Here is a 21,530-nt window from a genome sequence, read left to right as displayed (position 1 = left end):
AATTTGAATCAGCAATACAGTAAAATTTATTCATCTTTTGTGTATGAGTTTATGTATTACATAAAAAGTATTTTATAGCATGTTCAATGGCCCAGGTTCAAATCCTAGCACCTCACACCAAAAATCTACATTGAGTTTTTACATTTAATATGATTTAACAAAACACCAAAGATTAAGAATACCATGTGCAATACTTTTATTGTTGCAGACAGATGTGCAAGTTATAAATCATTCTAAGTACTCAAGCCAATGAGGACTTCTTTTGTTCATGTAGAAATATTTTGCTTTGGGGGAGGAAATCTTTGAATCTTTGGAATATTTTTCTGTCTTTCAACATTTAAGATCTAGAATTTCTTTTTTTCTCTCTCTCTGTTTGCTTCTTCTGTCTGTTTAAATTTGCCTTGGCGTTACATACTTATTGGGTATTGAGCACATTCCTTAGAAGAGAATGGTTAGAAGTAATGAAAATGAATTAGAGGTTTCTGGAACTCTGGACTATTATAGCATGTTAGTAATATAACGATATCACATATCATTTGTGACTAGGTAGTACTCCTTTTCTCCCAACTGAAAGAAAAAAGAAAGTGAGATGTTTTTTGTGGGTGGCTTCACAGTTTTCATAATTTTGTCTATTTCTATCATCTTATTTGCCAATCTAAGTGCTCTACATAAAGTAAATTATTTTAGCTCTCAGTTTCAAGGACTTCTGCCTTTCTGTATGCATATGTTTATAGCACTATTTGAGTAGAATTTGCAGCCTTTCCTTTGTGGGAATGTTGACGTCTAGCTGGCTCCCTGATGTGACTTTATAATATCCTCCTCCTAAATGGTTCTAGAAAGTATAAATGGCAATCAAGGTCCTTTATATCAATTAACACTGTATTTGGCAAGTAATCATCTCAATAATTAAAAATAGTGCCTGTGAATTTGCTTTTATACCTTAAGAGGACTAACATGTTGCTTAATTAATCAACTTGTGTGTTTGCATGAGAGGCTTGAACTCAAAAGAGACTTTTTTCTTATGTAGAACCTAGGCAGAAGAGAAATGTAAGCAGGATTTTAAAAGTAGAACTGTCCTTAAACACTGAATAAACAATCCTGAAGTTGAAATGTACTATGTGGTGACACAGCTGCACAACAGGTAAAAAAGAAATTGTTGTTCACATAAGATAATGGTCGAAAAAATCATATTATATAGGTGTAATAATAAAGCATGATAGTGGGAAAGGTTATATAAATATTAATAAACAGAAATGCATATAATATTCTCTCCCCAGGAAGGATGCATAACTAAATTCTATTTTAGAAATGCTTTATACAGTCACAACTCACAAGATTACTTAAGAAAACAACTTCATCTGCATATATTTATTGATTTCTTTTGTCCAGCATGAAAGTTTATTTTTGACTAGTAAATTTCTGAGCACCTAGCTTTCCTAGGCTAGTGGTCCACAGAGCAATCTGTTACATCAGGATCTGAAATTTAGGTGTGTGGATGATCCTGAGTTACAGAACAGAATGACTTTCGAATTTAATTATGTGATTGTGAAACTAATCATTTTAAATCGCCATTCCATTTTCACCGTTATTTTAAAATTATATGAATGGTTTTTCCGAGGCAGAAGAGAAATGTAATCATGGCATTTTGTAGTTTCAGAGGTCAATCCTCTAATAATGCCTCAAAAAAGAGAAAAGTGGTTTTCATTTTCAACAACGGTAAAATTCAGAGAAAGAGATAAGATATTGCAAGTTCTATGTTTATTCGCCGAATATGTACTTACTCTTTGCGCCGCCTGATGTCGCTCTTAGCCGCCTTATTTGTTCTGATTCGAGACTCGTATAGCCACCCTTTTTCCAGGAGAAAAGACACCCCATTCTTTTTTATTCTGATGAGCAATGGTGAACGCGGAAGGGTGGAATTGAAAGGATTAGATGTCGTCTCTTCATTTGGAGGCAATTTAAGCGAATTGGAAACAGCAGGCTCCTGAAATGCTGTATTCAGGCGGTCCAGTCCCGGAGGGCCAGCGCTTAGTGCTTTCGCTTCTGCTTCTCACAGTTTGGAAGGTGGGGAGCGGACAGCTCCATTACTCCATCCCCGAAGAGGCCAAGCACGGCACCTTCGTGGGCCGAATCGTGCAGGATCTTGAACTGCATTTGTCGGAGTTGGTTCCTGGTCTCTTTCAGTTGGATTCCAAGGGCTTTGGGGACCTTCTGGAGGTAAATCTGCAGAATGGCATTTTGTTTGTGAATTCTCGGATCGACCGGGAGGAGCTGTGCGGGCGGAGCGCGGAGTGTAGCATCCACCTGGAGGTGATCGTGGACAGGCCGCTGCAGGTTTTCCACGTGGAGGTGGAGGTGAGGGACATTAACGACAACCCGCCAGTGTTTCCAGACTCACAAAAGACTCTGTTTATCCCGGAGTCCAGACTGCTTGATTCGCGGTTTCCACTAGAGGGCGCGTCAGATGCAGATGTTGGTTCCAATGCTCAGCTGACTTACAGACTGAGCACCAATGAACATTTCTCACTGGATGTGCCACCCAACCACGAACAGGTGAAACCTCTTGAGCTCGTTTTGCGGAAACCTTTAGACAGAGAAGAATCTGCTGAGATGCGCTTATTGCTCACAGCCACCGACGGAGGCAAACCCGAGCTGACCGGCACCGTTCAGTTACTCATCACAGTGCTGGATGCCAATGACAATGCTCCAGTATTTGAGAGATCTCTCTATACCGTGAAATTACCAGAGAACGTTCCAAACGGAACATTGGTAATCAAAGTCAATGCTTCAGATTTGGACGAGGGTGTGAATGGGGACGTTATATATTCATTTTCTAGTGGTGTTTCTCCAGATATAAAATCCAAGTTTCACATGGACGCTGAGAGTGGAGAAATTACAGTAATAGGAATTATTGATTTTGAAGAAAGTGAAACTTACAAGATTCCAATAGAGGCGCGTGATAAAGGGTTCCCATTAATGATTGGACACTGTACTGTTCTTGTGGAAGTTGTAGATGCTAACGACAATGCTCCACAGCTCATTGTCAAAACGCTCTGGCTCCCTGTTAAAGAAGACGCACAGCTGGGCAAAGTGATAGCTCTGATCAGTGTGACCGATCTAGACGCAGGTGTCAATGGGCAGGTGACCTGCTCCCTGACTCCTCATGTTCCCTTCAAGCTGGTGTCCACCTTCAGGAATTACTATTCGCTCATGCTGGACAGCAGCCTAGATCGTGAGACCACAGCTGACTATCAGGTGGTGGTGACAGCCCGTGATGGGGGCTCACCCTCGCTGTGGGCCACAGCCAGCGTGTCCGTGGAGGTGGCTGACGTGAACGACAACGCACCTGTGTTCGCACAGCCCGAATACACGGTGTTCGTGAAGGAGAACAACCCGCCTGGCGCACACATCTTCACAGTGTCCGCGATGGACGCAGACGCACAGGAGAACGCTCTGGTGTCCTACTCGCTGGTGGAGAGGCGAGTGGGCGAGCGCTTGCTGTCGAGCTATGTGTCTGTGCACGCGGAGAGTGGCAAGGTGTTCGCGCTGCAGCCTCTGGACCATGAGGAGCTGGAGCTGCTGCAGTTCCAGGTGAGCGCTCGGGATGCTGGTGTGCCATCCCTGGGCAGCAATGTGACCCTGCAGGTGTTTGTGCTGGATGAGAACGACAATGCGCCAATGTTGCTTGGGTCTGGTACGGGCGGTGCAGATGGAGTGTTCAATCAGTTGTTGCCCAGATCTGCGGATCCTGGCCACGTGGTGGCGAAGGTGCGCGCTGTAGATGCAGACTCTGGTTACAATGCTTGGCTGTCTTATGAGCTGCAGTCGTGGCCAGGCAGCATGCGCAGCCCATTTCGTGTAGGACTATACACAGGCGAGATCAGTACCACAAGGCTCTTGGATGAGGCAGATGGGAGTAGACAGAGGTTGCTGGTGCTGGTTAAGGACCACGGTGAGCCTCAGCTGACTGCCACAGTCACCGTGCTGGTGTCTTTAGTGGAAAGTGGCCAGGCACCGAAGGTCTCGTCGCGGTCTTCTGTGGGTGCTACTGTGCCAGAATCATCTTTACTGGATGTCAATGTGTACCTGATCATCGCCATCTGCGCGGTGTCCAGCCTGTTGGTGCTTACACTGCTGCTGTACACAGCGCTGCACTGCTCTGCGACCCCTATAGGGGACCCTTGTGGGCCGGGGAAGCCCATGCTGGTGTGCTCCAGCGCGGTGGGGACCTGGTCATACTCGCAGCAGAGGCGGCAGAGGGTGTGCTCTGGAGAGGGCCCTCCCAAGACCGACCTCATGGCCTTCAGCCCGGGTCTACCTCCATGCCCTGGGTCTGCAGATGGAGCTGGAGAGCCATCTGTTTCTTTGGGCTCCTCTGAGAAGGTAAGTTGTTGTAGAATTGCATTTATTTCTATAGTTATTTCTTTGTGGAAGATGTTCTTATTTCCTTAGTATATTCAAATATGGTTTTTTTTTAATTCTCTACAATCTTACTAGCATTTAAAAAATTACAGATATCTAAGTTTGGATAAGACTTGTGTTTGCACACTCCAATTAAAACAAATAGCTGCTCATTAAGGATGCATCAAGTAACTGTTGAAATCATCTTATTTAAAACAATTGTAATGTGTGAATCAACTGTTAATGCTGAGCTTCTATAGCACTCAAAAGCTATTCATTGTGAAAAACAAAAAACCAAACAACAACAACAAAACTCAACCAACCAGCCAACTAACCAAATAACCAACCAAAACAAAACAAAAGAACTTTAAAAAAAACCCCAAGAACTAAAACCAAAACCAAAACCAAATAGAATAAACAACTACAAGGGCTTGGTAGTCATTCAGTTAATGTGGATATAAAATTTCAGCTGTCTTCTGATCAGAGATGCATTATAACCAGGGAATCATAAAAACAACCTAATTCTAGCCTGGGCATGGTGATGCACACTTTCCAAGACTATGGAAAGAGATCTTGCCCCAAAAAGTAAAAAACAAAACATAAAAGCTAACTCAGCCCAACTCAAACTAACCAACCAACTAACCAAAAACCAACAAAACAAAAACAAACAAACCAAAAACCAAACCACAACAGAAAAACAAACTCTAAAGTCATAAATACAAGTCTATCAAAAAGAGTATAAATATGACTCTCAATATGTGTAAAAGGTAGTCCTAAATTCTTATGTCTATTAACAATAATTTCTATAGTGTTTACAATTCTGGTTTATTTCTCTTCTGATGTTAGAGGAAATACTCTCTCCCAGCAATTAATAATATTGTCTTTCTTTAAAAAATAGTTTTTCAAGACAGAGTTTCTCTGTGTAGCCCTGGATGCATTGGAACTCTCTCTGTAGACCAGCTGGCCTCGAACTCACAGAGACTTGCTTCTGCCTCCCTGGTGCTGGTATTAAGGACGTGCACCACCATTACCCAGCACTTTCTTTCTTCAGAAAGTGATTTTTTTAAAAGTAACTTTTTCTTTGGATTAGTGATTAAAATTTTGAGATGTAAAGATTTAACTTTTAAAATTCACTTGTAATTTGTAGTCTGGAAATTAAAAAAAAAATCTTCCCTACAATAAATGAGAATTTACCTTTCTCTCCTTGTTCTACAGCAAAGGCACCTGAAGGTGTCTTCCATGTCCTTACATGCTATACTTAACATTCTGAGAATATAAATTGTGACTTTCCAATGGTTGCTTCTGTAGTTGTACGTTTAGTCCAGGCTATCTTTTAATGTTCTCATTTGCATTTGGCAAATTAAAATTAGGGAATAACTGGAATAATAGGCACTTCACACTTAGCTTCATAATTCTAGCTTGGATTGAACAAAGTTGCTACGGAGGCGTGCACGGTCAGCTTTTAGGCAAAACAGCAGTGTGTTTCCTACCACCATTCTGTTGTCAATTTCTCAGCCTTCTCCGCCTCACTTCCCTGTGTTTCATTGATCACATCAACGTAGACATGAATATCTAGGAATGTAGGTCATGGTACTGAGAGCAAAGTAAGTCCTGAAAGCATTAGCTCTAAGGGGCAGATTTGTCTTGGATGCAAATGACGCTGATAGCTCTCCTCAGCTGATACTACGGATTCAAGGACTTGAACCTGCACAGCACTGTGGCACATGCCTTTAATGCCGGCACTCTAGATTCAGAGGAGGGCAGATCTCTGTAAGAGGCTAGCCTGGCCTACAAAATGAGTTGGAGAACAACCAGGCCTACACAGAGAGACCATGTCTCAAACCTCCAAACAAAACAAAACCAAAGAGCGAATACTTGAATGAACACAATTAATGCATAGAATGTGAAAACCAACTCTAAACAGCAACAATTGAAAGTCTAAGTCTGAACTCACGGTGAGTTGTGCTGATGGGCAGACATTTGGCAACAGGAATTCAGAGACTACTCAACTTTTGGGAAAAAAAAAGAAACAATGCATTTCTTCTAGCAAACTCTGAAAGCAGTAGTCATGAATTTGCCAATTACTTTATATAAAATAAGGTTCGTTAGTCAATGTATAATGTAATAAAATACAATTTCTTCCCATGTAACTGATTTCCATTTTCTTAACTACAAGAACCATCCACTTTAGCCCAAGTACTAGTCAGAGTTTAGCCACTGGAAAGTGGCAGTTTCCTGAAGGAAATGATTCCCCCCCCCTGCAGAGTCAAATTTGGTCATAAGCGTTGTAAAAACAAATGTGTACAAACTGGGGTCTGAGAATAATTTGCACTTGTGAAGTACTCAGTTCTCCCAGAGAAGCACCCTAGGCTTAGTTTGCTAAAATTCACTTTGCTAAACGTTTTCTTACTATTGAAGAGTTATCACAAAGGTGGGAAAACTATAATTTACATCGGTGCCTTCTTACTATTGAGGCAACATCATCATGAAGGTGGGACGTGGAACACAGAGTTTGTAGGGATGGGAAGCCAAAGTCGCATAGTTAGTAGGAACACATGGAAGAAGCAAATGGAAAAGTGAGTGCTGCTGAAGCTGGTAATCTGTACATTCTACTGTTGACTTTGGAGTAAAAAAAAATCTAACAAACAACTGAATTAGTGTCTTAAAACTGTTCTCTATTATAACTTGAAGGGGCCTACATCTGTTGTCCAATAAAATAGCAGCCCTCTATTCCTTGACTAATAAGGCCATGTTAAAATTTATTTAACAATTATCACGTGATCAAGAAAGGAATCACTTCTCATGGTTTCACGTTGAAGAAGAAGTTGCACATTAGCACATGCAAAGAAATGAAATATGAGGCATACAGTGCACACAAAGATAATAATCCACAGGGGGGAAAATAAAAGATGTGAATGAAAGAAAAAATGTACTCATGGAATTATACTTACACATTTAGCCACTGGAGGTCGCTGCCGTCCACAAAATATGAGGCTTTTAAGAACAAAGACATACCTCACAGTTTCTCAGGGGTTAGGAAGTAACTACATCCGGAGATTTCAGCGTTTCGGTTAAAAAAAAAAAATGAGATTAGGAAATCAACCAGAAGACAGTAGAACGTGTGCGCATTCCAGATGGCGAATTCATGGATTTTTAAGACAAGACAACGGTTCAGTGGTGATCTCCAGATGCCAGAGCCATGCAGTTTGGCGTCTGCTGTTCTCGCTCCTGCTCCTCACAGCCTGGGAGGCAGGGAGCGGACAGCTCCACTACTCCGTCCCCGAGGAGGCCAAACACGGCACCTTCGTGGGCCGAATCGCGCAGGACCTGGGGCTGGAGCTGGCGGAGCTGGTGCCCCGCCTGTTCAGGGTGGCGTCCAAGGACCGCGGGGACCTTCTGGAGGTAAATCTGCAGAATGGCATTTTGTTTGTGAATTCTCGGATCGACCGGGAGGAGCTGTGCGGGCGGAGCGCGGAGTGTAGCATCCACCTGGAGGTGATCGTGGACAGGCCGCTGCAGGTTTTCCACGTAGAGGTGGAGGTGAGGGACATTAATGACAACCCTCCGATGTTCTCAGTAACAGAACAAAAGATCTTGGTACCTGAATCTAGACTGCTTGACTCTCGATTTCCACTAGAAGGCGCATCTGATGCAGATGTCGGAGAGAACGCGATGCTTACTTACAAACTCAGTTCAAATGATTTTTTTATCCTTGATATTGTAAACAAAAAAGGCAAAGGCAAATTCCCAGTGCTTGTTCTTCGAAAACTGATAGATCGAGAAGAAAATCCTCAGCTCAATTTACTTCTGACAGCAACCGACGGAGGCAAACCTGAGTTTACGGGATCGGTTTCTCTGTTGATCCAGGTGTTGGATGTTAACGATAATGCTCCTGTATTTGATAGACCTGTTTACGAAGTTAAGATGTTTGAGAATCGAGAGAATCAAACCTTAGTAATATGGCTGAATGCTACAGACACAGATGAAGGAATAAACAAAGACGTGGAGTATTCATTTAGCCCTTTGACCTCAACTGCTATAAGAAATAAATTTCTAATAAATGAAAAGACCGGAGAGATAAAAGTAAATGGCGCTATTGACTTTGAGGAGAGTAACAACTATGAAATTCATGTGGATGCTGCAGATAAAGGCAATCCTCCTATGGTTGGTCACTGCACTGTACTTGTGGAAATCTTGGATGAAAATGATAACACACCAGACATAGTTCTTACTTCTTTGTCTCTCCCAGTGAAAGAAGACGCCCCTTTGGGCACCGTAATTGCCCTGATAAGCGTGTCAGATCAAGACTCTGGTGTCAATGGGCAGGTGACCTGCTCCTTGAGGAATCATGTCCCCTTCAAGCTGGTGTCCACATTCAAAAATTACTATTCACTTGTGCTGGATAGCGCTCTGGACCGTGAGACCACAACTGACTATAAAGTGGTGGTGATAGCCCGTGATGGAGGCTCGCCTTCTCTGTGGGCCACCGCTAGCGTGTCCGTGGAGGTGGCTGACGTGAACGACAACGCGCCTGCGTTCGCGCAGCCCGAATACACGGTGTTCGTGAAGGAGAACAACCCGCCTGGCGCGCACATCTTCACGGTGTCCGCGATGGACTCAGATGTGCAGGAGAATGCGCTGGTGTCCTACTCGCTGGTGGAGAGGCGAGTGGGCGAGCGCTTGCTGTCGAGCTATGTGTCTGTGCACGCGGAGAGCGGCAAGGTGTTTGCGCTGCAGCCTCTGGACCATGAAGAGCTGGAGCTGCTGCAGTTCCAGGTGAGCGCGCGGGATGCTGGTGTGCCATCTCTGGGCAGCAATGTGACCCTGCAGGTGTTTGTGCTGGATGAGAATGACAATGCGCCTGCGCTGCTGGGGTCTCAGACAGTTGGACCTGCTGGCGAATTTAGCCAACTTGTGTCGCGGTCAGTGGGTGCGGGACATGTGGTGTCAAAGGTGCGTGCGGTGGATGCGGACTCTGGTTACAATGCGTGGCTGTCTTACGAACTGCAGCCAACTGCAGGCGCACGCAGCCCTTTCCGCGTGGGTCTGTACACGGGTGAGATCAGCACGACACGCACCCTGGATGACGCTGATGCTCCGCGCCAGCGCCTGTTGGTGTTGGTGAAGGACCACGGCGAACCTGCATTGACAGCCACTGCCACCTTGCTGGTGTCTCTGGTGGAAAGTGGCCAGGTGCCAAAAGCTGCTTCCCAGGGCTTGTCCAACTCCTCAGGTAGGGAGGCGTCGCTTGTGGATGTCAACGTGTATCTGATTATCGCCATCTGTGCAGTGTCCAGCCTGTTGGTGCTCACAGTGCTGCTGTACACAGCACTGCGCTGCTCAGCTGAGCCTGTGCAGGGCGGGTGCGGGCTTGGGAAGCCTATGTTGGTGTGCTCCAGCGCGGTGGGGACCTGGTCATACTCCCAGCAGAGACAGCAGCGAGTGTGCTCTGGAGAGGGTCCTCCCAAGACAGACCTCATGGCCTTCAGCCCCAGTCTTACACCCTGCCCAGTGGCCGATGTGGGAACGGATAATCATTCTGCTGGAGGAGACATGTCCGGAAAGGTTGGTGATCGCTTTTTTATTTTCATATTTTGATTTATGAAATACATTTTCCTCTCTCAGTTTATTCTGTGACAAATATATCTCAGACTATTTTTTTCTTTGTGTGAGTACCACTATGCGTGAATATTTCGAGTAGTGCTTTGGAATATAGTTTATTCCAGAAGTTGGTTTTATGATATCCATCTTTGAACTGTGAAACCCTCTGCATAAAGCTTGTGATATTAATATAACTATTATGAACCCATAAGCTGTTCCCAATAGAATTCTTTAGAATGCAGTAATTTTTTATTTTCACATGCTCTCTTCATATTACAAATATTTATAAGCTCAGTAATTTCATTTTCAAGTTAAATTTTGATTTGATCCAAGTGTATTATGTCACAAAATGCCACATTGATTCATATCTTTTTCTTTTGGTGAGAATGTTTAGTATTTTATTTTATTCCTCGTGTGTGTCACAGAACCAGATTTTATATTCAGCAACTGCACCTGTTTGTATTGCGACAAAGTAGACTGCCGGTTTAGTAGTACCATATTCTCATTTGATGATTTCTTTTGTTTCAGTAATGTTGGTCCTTGTTCCAGTTTGCATTATTTACTTTTATTTTGGAAGAAGGATATTTCATAGTGATTGACATAATCTTGTTCAACAGTCCTTCACAATGGTCTCCTTGACCAAAAAAGCCTAAGCAACTTGTGATATTCATGTTTCAGCTCAGCCACCACACTTTGAGGAAGGCCTTATGATGAGAGTGCAAAGCCTTTGAAAATTATTCTTAGAAACGTTATCTTGCTGAGTTTGGGATGCACACCGTTAACCCAGCACTCAAGTGACAGAGGCCAGCAGGTCTCAGCTTGGTCTTCATAGTGAATTCCAGGACAGACAGAACAAATAGTTAGACCCTGTCTTTAAAAACAAACAAACAAATAAACAAACACTATCTCTTTTGGGGAGACTTGGCTCAGCAGCACTCATTGCTTTTGCAAAGGACCCAGGTTTGATTCCCAGCACCCACACGGTCACTCACAACCATCTGCAACTCCAGTTCAAAGGGATCTGATGTTCCTTTCTGGCCTCTGTGGGTGCTAGGCATGCATATGGTGTACCTAGTACATGAAGGCAAAAATACATGTACATAAAAATAAAATAAATCAATCTATCAAATGTTTCTCTCTTCGAGCTCATGTTAACTATAATGTCTCAGTTGTGCACTGTGTTCATGCCTCCAAATATACTAATTTAAACTAGTATAACGCAAATATTGTAATATAACATTTAGGAGGTATCTTAACTTCCAAAGTGAAGATATACCGGTTCTTTATTTTATTTTATGCCTTTGAGATAGTCTCACTATAGTTCAGGCTGGCCAAAAAGTCACAGCAAGCTTTCTGCAGCAATCTTTTAAGTGCCAGGATTACAGATATGACCCATTATGCCTGGCTTGGCTGTTGGCTGTTGGTTTTAAAAAGAGAACCTCTCTGTCTTCATCTCTCCCTGTGTCTTCTGTGTTTCTCCTCTCTCTCTCTCTCTCTCTCTCTCTCTCTTCTTGCCTATATATGTATGTATATATGCATAATAGTAGATATATTTACTTTTATCTTTGCTTGATATTTCTAATAGATGGAAACATACTGAGTAGTATATTTTTCAGGTTGGTGACTTTATTATTTTTGACTTTATTATTTTTCATGTTATTAATTTTTGAAAGGTTATTAGTGATTCAGAACAATATCTAGAGTATATAACACAAAGAAATATGGCTACTTGCTTAGTTGAAATAAATATATAGCTAAGTATTTTTTCTTTGAAGTTCTTATTAGAATTTCCCCCTATGAAACTCAAAATTATGTCTTTTAATTCTCTCTGTCTCTCTCTGTCTCTTTGTCTCTCTGTCTCTGTCTCTGTCTGTCTGTCTGTCTGTCTGTCTCTCTCTCTCCTTTCCCCACTCTCCTCTCATATCTCAAGTTCTCAATCCTCCTCCTTTTGCCTGTTGAGTGCAGGGGACATGCACCATCATCTCTGGCTTTATAGTATTTGAGATACATTACCAATGAATGAATGGATTTATCATTACACTATAATTGTAAGCTGCATAAAAACCATTGAACTTTAAAACATTAAAAATTGCATTTTTAATTTTTAAAAATTAAGTTTTTATGTTAGCATTAAAAGCAGTGGTCTTTGTAATGGTATGCATGCACACACACTATATATGTATATGTCATGTTTTCTTGTTACATACATTACAATACCTGCTCTATTTCTATATGAGATTTCATCTTCCTCTCTCATGATCCCCTAACTAGTTTTGCAGACATCCCCATGCACACAAAATTTAAAACTAAAAATTACAGTACACATGTACTTGATTAATAAAGTAATCCTTCAACCTAAAATAGGATTGGCTCTTCATTTTAGCATGGAGTTACTCCAGAAGACATCAGGCCATTTCACTCAGAAAACAGGAGATTAAATTTTTCTTTAAGCGCTTCTTTTTCTGAATTTAGTCAACTGAATAGGCTGGATTTTTCTTTTTCTTTTTTACAGTACACTATATTAGTTTAGGATTTATGTCTTCAATTATAGGTAATTGGAGCTATGTATCTCTGGTATAGATTTATCGCCATTAAGTCACTATTTGTAACAGTGTTCAAATGAACACTGAAGTTAACATAAAGAAAACAAAATTGGTTATCTTGTGTATGCATTTGCAATCACTGTTTAGTGGGGGAAATTTGAGTTTTTCCTGTGACTTAATAATTTTGGCAAGATTCAGATGCTGATTAATTGTTTCCATACAGTTTTAAGAATGATTAAATCATTTTCTTCTTCAATGCAATACTGATAAACTTCATTGCCATCTATAAGTGTTCATGCAAATTTCAATATATTTTTGTATCTCAGATTGAAACAAGATAATAAAGTTGAGTGAATGAGACTTAGAATAACTTTTATATCCTGTCTCTTCACATTAATTTTCTAAGAAAATAAGTATAAGTAGACAAATATAACTTGAATTCCCGACATTATTTTTTAATGAAATTTGGTTATTTTTCCAAATAAATGACAAATATAATTCACACTGTTATCCAATAGGGTGGAAATAATATTCACCCTAAGTAGATACAGTGGCTGAACAAAATCTTTAATATGAAATAGCCTTATTTATGCTCCATATTTACCACTGAGTAAATTCATTACCATAAAATAAAGAATTATTTGGGCAAAACACTAAATAGCTCATTAGCATTGAGTCAACATAACATAGAAAATCTGCATCTTGAATTAATCTCTATAGAGTTAAGTCTAATAATCAGAATAATTTCACATTTAAAAAGATTTAGCAGCACACAATTGCGGTCTTAGGAAGAGATAGGATACAAGGCATTCCAATATGTTACATTTCTTTAAAAATCTCTTAAAAACTGTATCGCCATTACAAACATAGTTTGTTCATATTCGTTTACATGGCAGTAGAGTTTGTGCAGTAATATGTTATTAGATATCTATATAGAAGACGAAACTGCTCTAGGAGCTGTAATTCTAAGATTAAGCAACCTTAAATTAGCTACCGGCTATTGAAATGTGGATTAGTTAGAAGCTTACGAAGAAAAGCTTGAATAAAAGAAAAAAAAATGAAGTCATTCTGAAGCCAGGTAAGCAAACAGAGCAGAGCGCAATTGCACTTACACTTTGAGCCACAGGATGCCGTCGTTGTCCAACAAGAGCGCTAAACAGAAGAAACTCAGATCCTCTGCAGACCGGAAAGAAGCTGCTTTCCAGCTTTAAAGACTATAAACAGTGCTCACATTGTTAAGATTATCTTGGCGCAAGACTACCACCACCACCACCACCATCACTACTACTACAAAAAAAATCTCAAAGAGAATATGTCCTTTATCGCTATAAAATACTGCCATGGATCCTGGTGCCTGCTGCTCTCGCTTCTGCTCCTCACAGCCGGGGAGGCAGGGAGCGGCCAGCTCCACTACTCCGTCCCCGAAGAGGCCAAACACGGCACCTTCGTGGGCCGAATCGCGCAGGACCTGGGGCTGGAGCTGGCGGAGCTGGTGCCCCGCCTGTTCAGGGTGGCGTCCAAGGACCGCGGGGACCTTCTGGAGGTAAATCTGCAGAATGGCATTTTGTTTGTGAATTCTCGGATCGACCGGGAGGAGCTGTGCGGGCGGAGCGCGGAGTGTAGCATCCACCTGGAGGTGATCGTGGACAGGCCGCTGCAGGTTTTCCACGTGGAGGTGGAGGTGAGGGACATTAATGACAACCCGCCTGTGTTCCCAGGGACCAAGAAGAATCTCTTTGTTTCGGAAACGAGAGCTCTAGGCTCTCATTTTTCACTAGAGGGCGCGTCAGATGCAGATATTGGAACCAATGCTCTTCTTACTTACAGATTGAGTCCCAGTGAGTATTTCTCCCTGGAAGTACCAACCACAGATGAGCAAGTAAAACCACTCGAACTAGTGTTAAAGAAACCTTTAGACAGAGAACGAGCCCCAGAGCTTCACTTAGTGGTTAAAGCAACGGACGGGGGCAAACCTGAGCTCACAGGCACCTTGGAACTGCATATCACAGTGCTGGATGCAAATGACAATGCACCAGTGTTTGATAGAGCAATCTATCGGGTGAAGCTGGTAGAAAATGCAAGAAATGGTACCCTGGTGATGAGACTTAATGCCTCGGATTTGGACGAGGGTTCAAATAGTCAAATTCTTTATTCTTTTGCAGCAGATGTTTCCCCTAAGACTGAAGCCACTTTTCGTATAGATTCAGTAACTGGAGAAATTAAAGTCAACGGAAAAATAGATTTTGAAGAAACTAATTTATGGAAGATTCAAGCAGAAGCAGTTGACAAAGGCAGTCCTCCAATGTTTGGTCACTGCACAATCTTAATTGAAGTTCTGGACATCAATGATAATGCTCCTGAGTTAATAGTAACATCATTATCGCTCCCTGTTCAAGAAGATGCTCCGGTGGGGACAGTTATTGCTCTAATCAGCGTGACAGACCCTGACTCTACTGTCAATGGGCAGGTGACCTGCTCCCTGACTCCTCATGTTCCCTTCAAGCTGGTGTCCACCTTCAAGAATTACTACTCGCTCGTGCTGGACAGCACCCTGGACCGCGAGACCACAGCAGAGTATCAGGTGGTGGTGACAGCCCGGGACGGGGGCTCGCCCTCGCTGTGGACTACAGCCCGCGTGTCCGTGGAGGTGGCTGACGTGAACGACAACGCGCCTGTGTTCCCGCATCCCGAATACACGGTGTTCGTGAAGGAGAACAACCCGCCTGGAGCGCACATCTTCACAGTGTCTGCAATGGACGCAGATGCGCAGGAGAACGCGCTGGTGTCCTACTCGCTGGTGGAGAGGCGGGTGGGCGAGCGCTTGCTGTCGAGCTATGTGTCTGTGCACGCGGAGAGCGGCAAGGTGTTCGCGCTGCAGCCTCTGGACCATGAGGAGCTGGAGCTGCTGCAGTTCCAGGTGAGCGCGCGGGATGCTGGTGTGCCATCCCTGGGCAGCAATGTGACCCTGCAGGTGTTTGTGTTGGATGAGAATGACAATGCGCCAGCGCTGCTGCCCCATGGAACTGTCGGAGCAGGAGGGGCAGTGAGTGAGCTTGTGCCTAGGTCAGTGGGTTCAGGGCATGTAGTGGCCAAGGTACGCGCAGTAGATGCGGACTCTGGTTACAATGCTTGGCTGTCATATGAGCTGCAGTTCGGAACCGGTGGTGTGCGCAGTCCGTTTCGTGTGGGACTGTATACGGGTGAGATAAGTATCACGCGGGCCCTGGATGACGCGGATGCTCCGCGCCAGCGCCTGTTGGTGTTGGTGAAGGACCATGGCGAGCCCGCGTTGACTGCCACAGCCACAGTGCTGATTTCTTTGGTTGAGATCAACCAGGCACCAAAGGCATCTTCACGGGCGTTTGCGGATACAGCAGCCTCTGAAACATCCATAGTGGATATCAACGTGTATTTAATTATCGCCATCTGTGCGGTGTCCAGCCTGTTGGTGCTCACACTGGTGTTGTACATCGCCCTGAGGTGCTCAGCGCTGCCCGCCAAGGGCTCATGTGGACCTGGAAAGCCCATGCTGGTGTGCTCCAGCGCTGTGGGGAGCTGGTCTTACTCTCAGCAAAGGAGGCAGAGGGTGTGTTCTGGAGAGGGTCCACCAAAGACAGACCTCATGGCCTTCAGTCCCAGTGTTCCTCCTGGCTTGGGTACTGGAGATAATGAAGCACAACAAGAGATCTTTGAGAATGTAAGTACCGAAATCCTGGAATGCATTCCGTGCCCGGTGATCTCACAGACATAGCTTGTCAATTTGCGCTTCTATCTTAATGGATTTGTTTTGCCTTTCTTGAGACAGATCATTTAAAGCATCCTGGAAATCTAGCCATCTTCATTGTCTTTCATTCTTGTCAATGTGGAATCTATTTAGTAATTCTTTCTTCTTGCTACGTATAGTAACAGTACTACTACTACTAGTACTAGCAAAAATGAAATAGAATGAGCCAGTGTTTTCTTTAAGTTAAGCAAGTATGCCAGGAAGAAGTCAAAGACCGTAACAAAAAATACAAGGCACAGGTAGGGCTCAGATCTAATTTTCAGTAGTTCTTATTCTAACAGGTGTTCATTGCTCTTTTTGTGTATTTGAAAGTATTATAGGATCATTTAATTTTTAAATTTGATCTGATGTCTTTATTTATTATAAACTATTAAATTGCCAGCCACTGATAGAGAAGGTTGCTCTTGAAGCACCTTATTTTCTGTGTAATTTTATATTCAGTAGCGTGTCTTGGGAGCTGACAGTTGAAGTGGGTGGAGTTTTAGTGTTTGTTTTGGGGGCGATCTTACTAGTCTGTTAGTCTTGCTCTCTCTCTTCTCTCTCTCTCTCTCTCTCTCTCTCTCTCTCTCTCTCTCTCCTCTCTCTCTCTTATTCATTCTTCTTCCCTTCCTTTCTTCTTTCTTTCTGTTTTGTTTTGTTTTTGTTTTTTTTGAGACAGAGTTTCTTTGTGTAGCCTTGGCTATCCTGGAACTCACTCTGTAAACCAGGCTGGTTTTGAACTCACAGAGGCCTCTACCTCTTAAGTGCTGGCATTAAAGGCATGCACCATCACCTCTTGGCAGTTCTTTTTTTTTTTTTTTAAAGATTTATTTATTTATTATGTATACAGCATTCCGCCTGCAGGCCAGAAGTGATGGTTGTGAGCCACCATGTGGTTTTGGGAATTGAACTCATGACCTTTGGAAGAGCAATCAGTGCTCTTAACCTCTGAGCCATCTCTCCAGCCCTGGCAGTTCTTGTTATATTGTCAAGGATGGTTTCTTCCAAGTCCTCAGCTACTTTGGATAGACAACATTTTAATTACGTCTTAATATGATGTTAATTCTGCTTAAGCACCTGCCAAAACACACTGCTGCTTTCTTCCAGTTTAGCTTATTGAACTCTTCTACTTACTTGAAAAGTTTATTCCACTATGAGTCACAATTATTTTTCTTCAGTTCTTGGTCCTTGTCACAGAGCTTTGTATTTTAGGGTAGGAAAATCCTCACTTCTTTGTGCTTGTTTAAGAGTCTTGCCATATGTAGTGAAGTGCAACACTATTGCCTGTGCCGGTCAAAATGTGTTATCTTCAAAATGACATTACTTTAAATAATTCATGCATAAGAACCATGAATGCACTTCCTCCTGACAACTGCCTCAGCATGAAACATAGTATACATTCCATATGTTTAATATAAAATGTAGTTTTATTTTAACATTATGTTTATATAATTTTCTTTAAAGAGACCCCAAATATTGTATTTAGAAATAATAGAATATGCATCATGCAACGTGAAAGATTTTTTGTTCATCTTCATTTTAATGGCAAATAACATATTCTTTGATACTACTAAAGAAATAAATGATATATAATATATTTACATTCAGAAAGAAAACCATGACGTAGATAGATTAAAGTTAGTAGAAATCCTGAATAGGTATTAGTTGTTATGTCCAACTTGAATGATGAATTTTAGAATGATTTTTATGAAAATAAATATTAGTAAAATAACGCAAAAAGAGATAGCCATGACTTATTCCCTACTTCATGTCTCCACAACGTTTATTTTCTTTAAGACAAAATATCACCGTGTAGCCCTGGTTGCTCTGGAACACACAATGTAAACCAGGCTGACCTGGAAATTACAGAGATCCATTTGTCTCTGAATCCTGAGAGCTATTAAAGGCATTCACCACCATGTCCTGTCACGGTGCCTATTTGTATCTATAGAGTCCGAGCAAATATTGATTAGTGAATGTTAAACCACATTGTGTGAGTTATTTCTATATGTTAGCCACATTATGAGTACTTAGACACATTAATTTAATTCTTAAATATTTTACAAAGTTATTAAATTTATTTGTTTTGTCTCTCTTGAGATAGCTCATTTACTGGAAATCTAGCATCTTTATCATCTTTCATTCTTGTCATCAAGAATATTATTTAGTAATTCTTTTACCATGATATCTATAATAATAGTAGTACTACCCTATGGCTATTTGAATTTTAATGTTGTAATAAGAAAATCAGAGACATCTATCTTGTCTAGTGGTGGTATCTAAGCACATAATTTTCAGAATCTATGCTACATGTGCCACTACAATGTAGAACTTTCTTTAGGAAACCTCTTTTCTGATTGAGTGTGGGTTGAGTATAAAATTGGAACACAAGCTGTGTACAGGGGAGTCTTCTTTCTGCTCTGATTCAAAAATTTTTTCATGCTTATATTAATCATTGATTTTGCATAAATGCCACATTGAGATGAGAGTCATGTGCTTCCATAATGAGCAATTTTTCTTAGTTTTGTTCATGATTAAAATGAACATATTTTAATCAATGCTACACTGAGATATATATTTATTCTGTGTGTAATAATTAAGAGCTACTATGTAAAAACTATAGATAGTTTTTTAAAAAATGATGTCCATTCTTTTATTGATGGACACTTAGGCTGTTTCCATGTTCAGGCCATTATGAATAAGGCTGCTATGAACATGGTTGAGGAAATGTTCTTGTTGTGTGCTGGAGCATCTTCTGGGTATATTCCAAGAAGTGGAATAGCTGGGTATTGAGGAAGCCCTATTCCCATTTTTCTGAGATAGCACCAGATAGATTTCCAAAGTGGCTGTGCTAGTTTGCATTCCCATCAGCAATGAAGGAGTGTATAGGAACTGTTTAAAACATGAGGAAAATTTGGATGGTGGGTCACAGTATTCTTGTAGAACAACAAAGACAAGCAACATATATAAAATGGCCTCATTGTGTGTGTGTGTGAATATTAAGTGTTTTAGGTAAATATAAATGGTGATAATGATGACTTAGGGATTCTAAATATGGCAAAAGTATTTGAGAAATGTTTGAAACATTGCATTTGGGTTGATTCCACATGATTGTATCACTTTACAAGTGCATAATAGAACTCACTGTCCTGAACACTCTCCATGTAGAGTGGAGAGTGGGATATTACTTTCTCACATACTCTGGTGCCTCACCTTTGACCATATCCCCTGGAGGGGGAGACCTGGTGGCACTCAGAGGAAGGACAGCAGGTTACCAAGAAGAGACTTGATACCCTATGAACATATACAGGGGGAGGTAATCCCCCTCAGGAACAGTCATAGGGGAGGGGAATAAGGGGAAAATGGGAGGGAGGGAAGAATGGGAGGATACAAGGGATGGGATAACCATTGAGATGTAACAAGAATAAATTAATAAAGGAAAAAAAAAGAACTCACTGTCCTTAGAGTTGATGGACCTTTTTCTTTAATTTTTAACACAGAAGTTTGCTTACATTATTTTTGAGAGTCCCAGGGCTATCATACATTGATACATAGTTTATGGCAGTTTGTATGTTGTAATAATTGTACATTGTAGAAGAGCCCTCAAAACCATTTAACACGGATGTAAGAGTATCACTTCAGCCTGGGAGCTCAAAGTCAACCTGGGGCCTTGTTTCTCAAAGAATTCCCATATAACAAAATACTTTTAAAAATGAATAGTTTTCTACTCCAAACTTGTGTTGTCTTATCCTCTTTTCCTTCTAAGTTGTTAGTGTATATGAAGAGATAAACATAACTACATCCCCGGGAAATGAAAACTAAGGCCTGATGTGATGGCATACCCTTTTAAGGTCAGCACTTCAGAGACAGAGGCAGGTGGATCTCTGAGTTAAAGGCCAGCTTGGTCTATAAACAGAGTTCCAGGACAGCCAACAACACACAAAGAAACATTGTCATGGAAAAATAAATAAATGAAAATTATCCTTAATAATTCCCACCTTCCACTAAGCATTGTAGGAAATTACATGCTCAGACTCCAAGGTAATTTGCCTTTTATTTGAACTGTTTGCATATTTTCTGTGTTTTAACCACAACATAATGCACTTAGAGGAGACACCAGAAAATTCACTTATTGTTTTGAATAAACTTATAATCTCAAACTCCAAAATTTTCACTGTAATTATTTTCCATGAATATATTTATTTTTATTTTTTATTTTTCCATGAATATATTTTTATTGGTTTAAGAAAACTAATGTTGGTTACATGGAAATATCAAAGTGGCGTAGATTTACCTTTCTGGTAATTTTATTTGTCTGAATGACAACAATTCATTCTATGATTTAAAAGGCGGCCTTTGTCATATTATTGATGATTACAAGAGTAAAATATTGCTGTCTCATTACTGATAATGTGATTTGAGTGAGAAATCATATATGTCAAGTGCAGAATTCATCTAGGTCAGCAGACTTTTCCTTTGTGAATTCTGTTTCAAATGATAAAAACTTGAAAATATTTGTTTCCTTGTTCTGCAGTGAATGCAAGGTTAGCAACTTACTACAAGAAAACAATGACATGTAAATAACAATAAAGAATCAGAACTGAAGAAAAGAGGAATGATATTGTTGATAATGGTATATCTTTGAAAGTTTCATCACAAAGAACTGATAGATGTTTGAGGTCATGGGTGCATTAACACTGATTTGATCATTACACAGAAGATATATATGCATCAAAACATGGCTGTATCTCATAAATCTCTTCAAGCTGACTTAACTTAAAAATAAATAAGAGAATGCAAATCTACTCAGTTAAGGACATAGTGTCCATAACATTGTTATTATGGGACGTCAAAGGCTCAGCACTTGCCTAGCATCAAAAGGTTCTGATTCTGTAGACTCATACAAAATTCCAAACCAAAAACAGCAACAACAAATTAGGCCTAGCCGCTGGAAAACATATGCCTTTTCCATTGAGCTTCCTGGCAGCCTACGTAGTAACACAGCTCAAATATGGTATTTTTATTTAAAGATGTTAGGAAAGTGTTTAACTCTGATTTTTCAAGTTTGCCTAAAGAAGTGAGCTCTCCTTTTCTTCAAGTGTTTAACCATGAGAACAATTTTGTAGACATAAATCAAACAAGAATTTAATTCGATGCTATTCAATAAAAAGTACCACCCTCACATATGTTCCTCTTCAATGTGACTTAAAACAAGAAGGTTC

General features: G+C 41.2%; 3 protein-coding genes across 3 annotated transcripts in view; all 3 read left to right on the top strand.

Moving 5' to 3' along the window:
* Window positions 1-21,530, top strand: part of LOC311596256 (uncharacterized protein) — a 200,734-nt gene that overhangs the window by 22,627 nt on the left and 156,577 nt on the right. The gene's annotated exons all lie outside the window — the stretch shown is intronic.
* Window positions 1,736-20,871, top strand: LOC311596576 (protocadherin alpha-7-like). Its single transcript, XM_084780176.1, has 2 exons — window positions 1,736-4,383; window positions 20,843-20,871. The coding sequence occupies exons 1-2, from the start codon at window positions 1,990-1,992 to the stop codon at window positions 20,843-20,845; spliced, it is 2,397 nt and encodes a 798-aa protein (XP_084636302.1). The 5' UTR covers window positions 1,736-1,989; the 3' UTR covers window positions 20,846-20,871.
* On the top strand, window positions 13,203-14,764 carry LOC311596589 (protocadherin alpha-10-like). Its single transcript, XM_084780199.1, has 2 exons — window positions 13,203-14,088; window positions 14,708-14,764. The coding sequence occupies exons 1-2, from the start codon at window positions 13,858-13,860 to the stop codon at window positions 14,744-14,746; spliced, it is 270 nt and encodes an 89-aa protein (XP_084636325.1). The 5' UTR covers window positions 13,203-13,857; the 3' UTR covers window positions 14,747-14,764.

This window comes from Acomys minous (assembly GCF_964271855.1).
Source record: "Acomys minous genome assembly, chromosome: 4".
NCBI classification, from domain to species: domain Eukaryota; kingdom Metazoa; phylum Chordata; class Mammalia; order Rodentia; family Muridae; genus Acomys; species Acomys minous.
This window is presented reverse-complemented; position numbering and strand designations above follow the sequence as displayed.